Raw genomic sequence first — 6,553 nt, 5'->3', positions numbered from 1 at the left:
TTAGGCCTTAAAAACATATAAATTACTTTTACGGCATGCATACAAATGTTAAATTTGTAAGATAATTGGCATCAATCTTATTTGAATTACAAAATGTTAAAAGCAAGTCTATGAATCTTTCATTCAAACAAGGCATGAATGATACATAGAATTCCCTGTGCATAATACAGGAAAATAAAGTAAGAATAACACAATTGCACATGGATGATTATCCAATGATTCTCACATTCACTGTGAGGTGAAAGTAAATAAAATATACGATTACAGAGGTAAATTTAATACACAGATCTGCTAAATCATTTTAACAGGAGGATGATGCAAGGTCAACAGGAAAAATTAAACAGTAGAAAAAAAAATGTATCATACATAAACAGAGGGAAAATTAATCAGCCCATATATCCTTAGTTTCTCTTCTCCCCAGCAATTCCAATGAGAACCAACCCCTCATGATGTGAGAAATTAAATCCTTTTTAGTTTATTCTTCTTTTATGTGTCAACTAAAATTATGTACCTACCAAAGTTTTCCCCATTCCTCCCACCTTTTACCAATTTTTTTTCTTGGTATCATCTTAGGCCACCATTTATGTATCTTCGTCTACGTCTCCTACCAGAGCGTCCCAATAACACCCTACCTTGTCGTCGAAGGCGGTTGGCCAACGACATATCACCGCCGCCACCGCCACCACCTTCATCGTTACTGTCATCATTATCATCATCTTGATCAGAGGATTCTGCGCCACCTACAGGGGTCGTATGCCGAATGCCAACAGCATTACCATTTGCTGTCTCGTGGAAGGGCAATCGAGGCTGAGGCATCCTTCTATTGAATTCATCTCCGCCTGACGGCCCGAATGCGTGCAGTAAAAGAAAGACATTCACAAGATTACTGTCAAAACCCATCTCATAACCCTCGTTCCTTTCTGCAGCCCCTGCATCTACACCACCCTCTTCATCTGAATCAAATCCATAATTGTTTCCTTCAATTACATAGTCCCCGAAAAACATTGCCCCTGGCATGGTTGATGTTATGGTGCTCATCACATCATTCCGTTCCCGCTCCCGCTCAAGTCTTCTCCATTTCTGCTCCAGAGCAGGATCCACTTCACGTGGTCGTGCAGAAGGGTGCTCTGCTCTGACATGCCTTCTCAGCTCCTTGTAGTTCCCGAGGAATGAGCAATCATCCTGCATACAGCTTCTCTGTTTGGCATTTAAATATTCTCGTGCAGGTTCAACCACAGTCCATCCCTTCACTTGGCCCCTGCAAAGGGGGCATGCCAGCTCTGTGATTTCACTGTTCTCAATACCCGGGCTAGAATCCTGTATTACAATAGGATTATCAACTGAGCCATGAATACTTCGTCCACTAGATATAACTTTAGTGTAAGCTTTCTTGTATTGGTCAAGACAGTTAGAATATCGGCAGCTAGTCCCACACATGTAAGGTCGGCAACCCTTGTCATGAGAAGAGCAGAGGAGAAGGACAGCATTGTGAGGAAACTCCATGCATACAGAGCATGTTACATCTTCCCAATCTTTTTTCTCTACAATTTTGGAACAATTCTTGGCAGGGAAATCCTCCATGATATCCTGATCAAAGCGCAGATGGTAGGGAGCTGATCTGAATTGCCGTGAACTGATCCTCTGACGTCCCCTGCTGCCTTTTGCCATTTACAACCTAAACTTGAAACAATAATGTGGAGGCCATCAGTAACACAGGATAAAGTTGCATGAATAGGCATAAAGTCAACAAATTATAAGCAATCAGATATACACACGAGAAAAAAAATATTTGGGAGTACCAAATTGATCAAATTTGATAGAGGAAAATATAGATACTTTCTTCTTCAAAAAAAAAAAAAATATAGAACACACATTTTCAAAAGAGCAGAGAGAGAGAGAGATTGCACTAAGCATGTAGAATAACCACCACCATGCACACATACAAACAAAAAGGAGGCATTTAAAATTAAGAAAAGTGGGGGAGAGTGACCACCCATGTACACATACACACAAAGGAAAAAGGTATTCAAATTGTGGAAACAAGAGACAAATTTCAAAAATTGTTAGTTGACTATCATTCTATCACCATTGTTGCTGTGATTTTTTTTTTGGAAAGAATGTTACTGTGAAATTGTAAATGCATAATAATGAAGGGTTTAAGTCAAGAAAACTGCCTCTCAAGACAATAGATGAGAAGCCTAAAACATTTTCAACGGTCACATGTCCATGAATGACCTCCCAAATTAGTTGAGAGTCCTCACTAATGGCTTAAACATATTTAACTTAGAGAGCTTATGCAACTATCTAGTTTCTAATATCCTCCAATTTCCACTGCTACAAAAACCAAACCAGACACATAAGAAGACCGTAAGAAAATATTCCAAATTATTTGTGTGAAGTTTGAGCTGCATTCCTAATTTGCTATATACTAATGCATTAAAAGGAAAACATACCATTAATACACAATTCTAGAAGAAAAAGCAATAAAATTTTATCAAATCAATTCAGAAATTCACAATGAAGCAACATTACAAGATGAAATGCACATAAACCTCCAAAAATTTCTATCTAATAGAAATATGTATATGGATACAAATCCATTAAATTAACAAGTTGAATTCTTATAGACGAACTTCTTAGTCCTAAGTGAAAGGAAAAAGAAAAAACATCCCTCCCATGCTTTTACCTGACAATAACTCCAGAGCATACGCCTTCATATAGCTGAAGAGATATGGAAATAACTTAAGCCCATTGAAACAATCCCATAAGTATGTTGTTCCCATCACCATAAAAAAATATAAGCAACCTTGGTCGACGAATAGAAGAAAAATGATACAAGGGTTGTGGCCTATTGACTCAAATTAGGTGGCAACTGTTCTGCTAGGCTTCTTAACTCTACTAGAGAACTTCTTAATTAGCAAAGATTAACGGGAGTAAAAAAAACCTACTCACAAACTAATACCTGGACAAAAGGCAAAAAATTGAAATGAGTCCAAAGAGAAATGCAATTAATAAATACATTGTATAAGACTTTGAATGTGTTTTAACAATGAACCTCACATTAAAAAAAATATTCTGACCAACAAACCAAAAGAACAGAAGTACAATGGGCTAAATGAGTAAATTTTCAATTTAACTTACAAAGGTGACATATCTATCTCAAAAGATTCTAAGGGAAGAAGAAAAGGAATGAGACTGAATCAGCATCAACTGTCCGGAGAAGGATAAGTTTCCAGTATGCACAACCAACAGTCTTATCCAAAACTGAATTTTAAAATAAAACAGACAAATCTGCCATGAATAACAGCAGATCCATCTATGTAATCAACCACAACTGTTTAAAAATTCACAGCAATCATATCCTGATCTCTTTAAATCCATAATATCCATAAACCAAAGCTAATGAAATTCTCACAAAATTACAGTTTTTTGAAACACGCCGTATATTTTTATAAAAGACTACAACTTGGAGAAGAAAAAAAAAATAGAAAAAAAGACTCATGTCCATAGGCTACATACTTTGACTTTTAAGTATAAAGATCCAAGTACCAGGATGAGGCATCTGAAGCATTTCTTTGTCCCTCTTTGCTTCTACATCCACCATTTTTACAATCATCCGTAAATGCCTTCTTTCAGTTACACTTTGACCCAAAAACCAGTTCCTTTTACAGTTTACAGGAAGACCCTAAATTTACAAAAAAATTCTTCCTTTATATCCTAAATCAATTAGAATTGCACTATAGAAAAGGTTTGACCTTTATTCCTAAGATTTTATGAGATCATCAACTGAATTATCAGAGAACTAAAAATCCCAATTCAGTAAATCAAAGAAGTCCTTGCACTTGCTAAAGAAATTGTCAAAAGAGAAACATTGACAAGTCAGGGAAAAATCAGCCAATACCAAATCACGTAATTCATATCCATAAACAACACATTTCTGGAAAAATTAAGAAAATTGCGATAGATCCTAATTTCAGAATTCGAAAATTAGAACCGAAATTCCTAACCTGTACCTCGTAATTTGAGCGAATCTGGATCCAGAAATAAGTTAGTTGGAGAAAGCAAAGTGCATCTGAAATGAAATCCACAAGAATTGGATATGGGATAAGACTTGCTTATATATACAAACACATAGAGATATATAGAATCTGAGAAAGAAAAATAAAAAAGGGAAATGAAAGGAATCACGCAACAAGACAGATAGTTATTAATTTAATATTATAATTACAAGTGAGGCTACGCACATGGCCTTGGCCATCCTAAGCAACCAATGATCCATTAAATTTTAATTATTAAAAAAAAAAAGGAGAGATGGGTAGAAAGAGATAAAGTAAATCCTGAAAAAGCTTCAAATTCAGAAATGGAGGAAGTTTCACCAGCGAAAAAAAGAGCAAACTTGAGAACTCACTTTAATCGATACCTAAATTCGAAATGATAAGCAATTAAATAAAAATTTAAAATAGAGAGAGAGAAAAGTGTGGGAATAAATTCGAAATGATAAAAAAAAAAACCTTATTTTTTATTTTCTGAATTTTTTACCCTTGAAATTCTCGGAAACCAAACAGTATTACAAAGAGATCAAATGAACCCAAATGGCGATTACCAGAGAGAAAGAATCTCCATTTTTGTAAAGAGAAAAAAAAGCAAGGGTTTCACAGACCTCAAACCAAAGATATATATTAATTTGAGAGAGAGAGAGGGAGAGAGGAAGGCGGGAGATGAATCGAACTCACTGGAAATAATCCTTGGTGTTGGCGAAAATTGTGAGAGAGAATATTTGGGTTAATGGTGGGTTCTTCTTGTGAATGTGTGTGGGAGTTTCGGAGAGTTCGAGTGATTTCTAAGCCAAACTCAACTCAAACTTAACTCGCTGGAGAGAGAAAGAGAGAGATGAGAAACGTGGGGCCTCAAAATGCTTAAACGGGGGATATCTCACGCGTTGAACAAGGAGCGTGTACACAACGCTCCATAACTACCTGGAGGTAGGGGTGTTCAATAAAATTTACAAACCGCCCAACCCGAATAAACCGCCCAAACCAAACCGAATAAACCGATAAAAAATACAACCCGAAATAATACAATAAAAATCCAAACCGCCCAATGAATATATTGGGTGGTTTACAAATTATTCTAAACCGCCCAATTAACCCGAATAAACCGAATTAAACCGATTTATATATTTTTCTTTATAAAAGTTATATATTATATCACATAAATTACATTTATTAGTTAAACTATTTTGTATTTAAAGTTTAAACATTTTAGTGTTTAACTTAAACTTAGACTTTATAGTTAATAGTTTTTATTGTATTTGGATATTGAAGTTAAAGTTTAAAATCTCTACCATATTTTATTACTTTTTTTATTCAATTATTTTATGTTTACTCAATTATATTTATCTTATATTAAGGTTTTTAAAATTAATTTAAACTATAGTATTTTTTAACTTGAAATATAAATAATATATTTTTATTTTTTAAAAAATCTAATTATTTGAATAGTAGAAACTAACAATAATAATTATAAAAAAAAAGTGAAGAACGGTTTGGACGGGTTAACCCGACCAAACCGACGAAATCATTGGGCGGGTTGAACTTTCTCTAATTTTTGATTGGGCGGGTTATGGTTAAATATTTGCAACCCGATATTTATATTGGGTTGATAAAAATATGCTATAACCCGACTAAACCGACCGACGTACACCCCTACCTGGAGGTGGCGTGGGTGGTAGTGGTCGTGTTGTGTATCTATTCAATAGATTAAAATAAATTTGAATAAATTTAAGCAAAATTTTTTAAAAAATAATTTGTGTCGTAAATACTTAAATTTATTTTTCAATTATATTCTGTTATATTTTTATAACTTCTGTAGGTATCTGGCCGTGTAAAATCAATTTCAAATATCAGTCACTCATTGATCCAAATTATTTAATTTTTTTAAGGGTTTTTTTCAATTTTAACAAAAAAAAGTAATGATATCACAAAAATACTTTCAGCTGGTCAAATAAATAAATATACAGCCCAAATAAAAAAAATTACACAAATACCACTTACACACTGTTGAGTTTTATGCTCTAAATAAAACTCATTTCAATATAATCAGATTTACTTATTAATATAGATCAGAAATAACATTTAATGTTGCATGGTTCACATGATTTATTTCATGATTATATGTACATAATGTATAAATTCATCTGAAACCCTTTTCACATACTTGATCCTGTTTATTGTGCCGTCAACACATTAGAAAGTAAACATGACTATGTGAATAAAGTTTCCTAGATTTATCAGACACAGGGTTTTACTGATATGATAATCTACAACAAGAGTTTACTTGTATTTGGAGAAATACTATGTTCTTTCGAGAACATTGGTTAAAGTAAAGCTCAGGTTGGATGCATGGAGTATGCATCGGAAGGGACCGATATTGAACTTTGACTTAGATTTAATTAAACTTACCGTAAAATCTATTCAAGTCAATATTGCCTAGTTGATCCTAGATCAAATGATCTTAATCCTGTTATGATTAGGCTCAATCTTGAAAGGTTATT

At 34.0% G+C, this 6,553-nt stretch overlaps 1 protein-coding gene across 20 annotated transcripts; it reads right to left on the bottom strand.

The window, feature by feature from the left end:
* Window positions 1-96: 96 nt before the first annotated feature.
* LOC115724893 (uncharacterized) lies at window positions 97-4,904 on the bottom strand. Of its 20 annotated transcripts, none has more exons than XM_061117377.1 (4): window positions 4,734-4,888; window positions 4,008-4,072; window positions 2,687-2,962; window positions 97-1,675 (listed from the first exon to the last, which is right to left on the bottom strand). In XM_061117377.1, the coding sequence occupies exon 4, from the start codon at window positions 1,666-1,668 to the stop codon at window positions 565-567; it is 1,104 nt and encodes a 367-aa protein (XP_060973360.1). In that variant the 5' UTR covers window positions 1,669-1,675; window positions 2,687-2,962; window positions 4,008-4,072; window positions 4,734-4,888; the 3' UTR covers window positions 97-564. The 20 variants fall into 20 exon arrangements, with proteins under 20 accessions (XP_060973360.1, XP_060973359.1, XP_060973354.1 ...); XM_061117376.1 differs by having other exon boundaries at window positions 4,014-4,072; XM_061117371.1 differs by lacking the exon at window positions 2,687-2,962 and adding an exon at window positions 4,377-4,420 and having other exon boundaries at window positions 4,512-4,870.
* Between the last annotated feature and the right edge of the window lie 1,649 nt (window positions 4,905-6,553).

This window comes from Cannabis sativa, chromosome 6 (assembly GCF_029168945.1).
Source record: "Cannabis sativa cultivar Pink pepper isolate KNU-18-1 chromosome 6, ASM2916894v1, whole genome shotgun sequence".
NCBI classification, from domain to species: domain Eukaryota; kingdom Viridiplantae; phylum Streptophyta; class Magnoliopsida; order Rosales; family Cannabaceae; genus Cannabis; species Cannabis sativa.
Note: the sequence above shows the minus strand (reverse complement) of the source record. Positions and strands in the feature narration are given on the sequence as shown.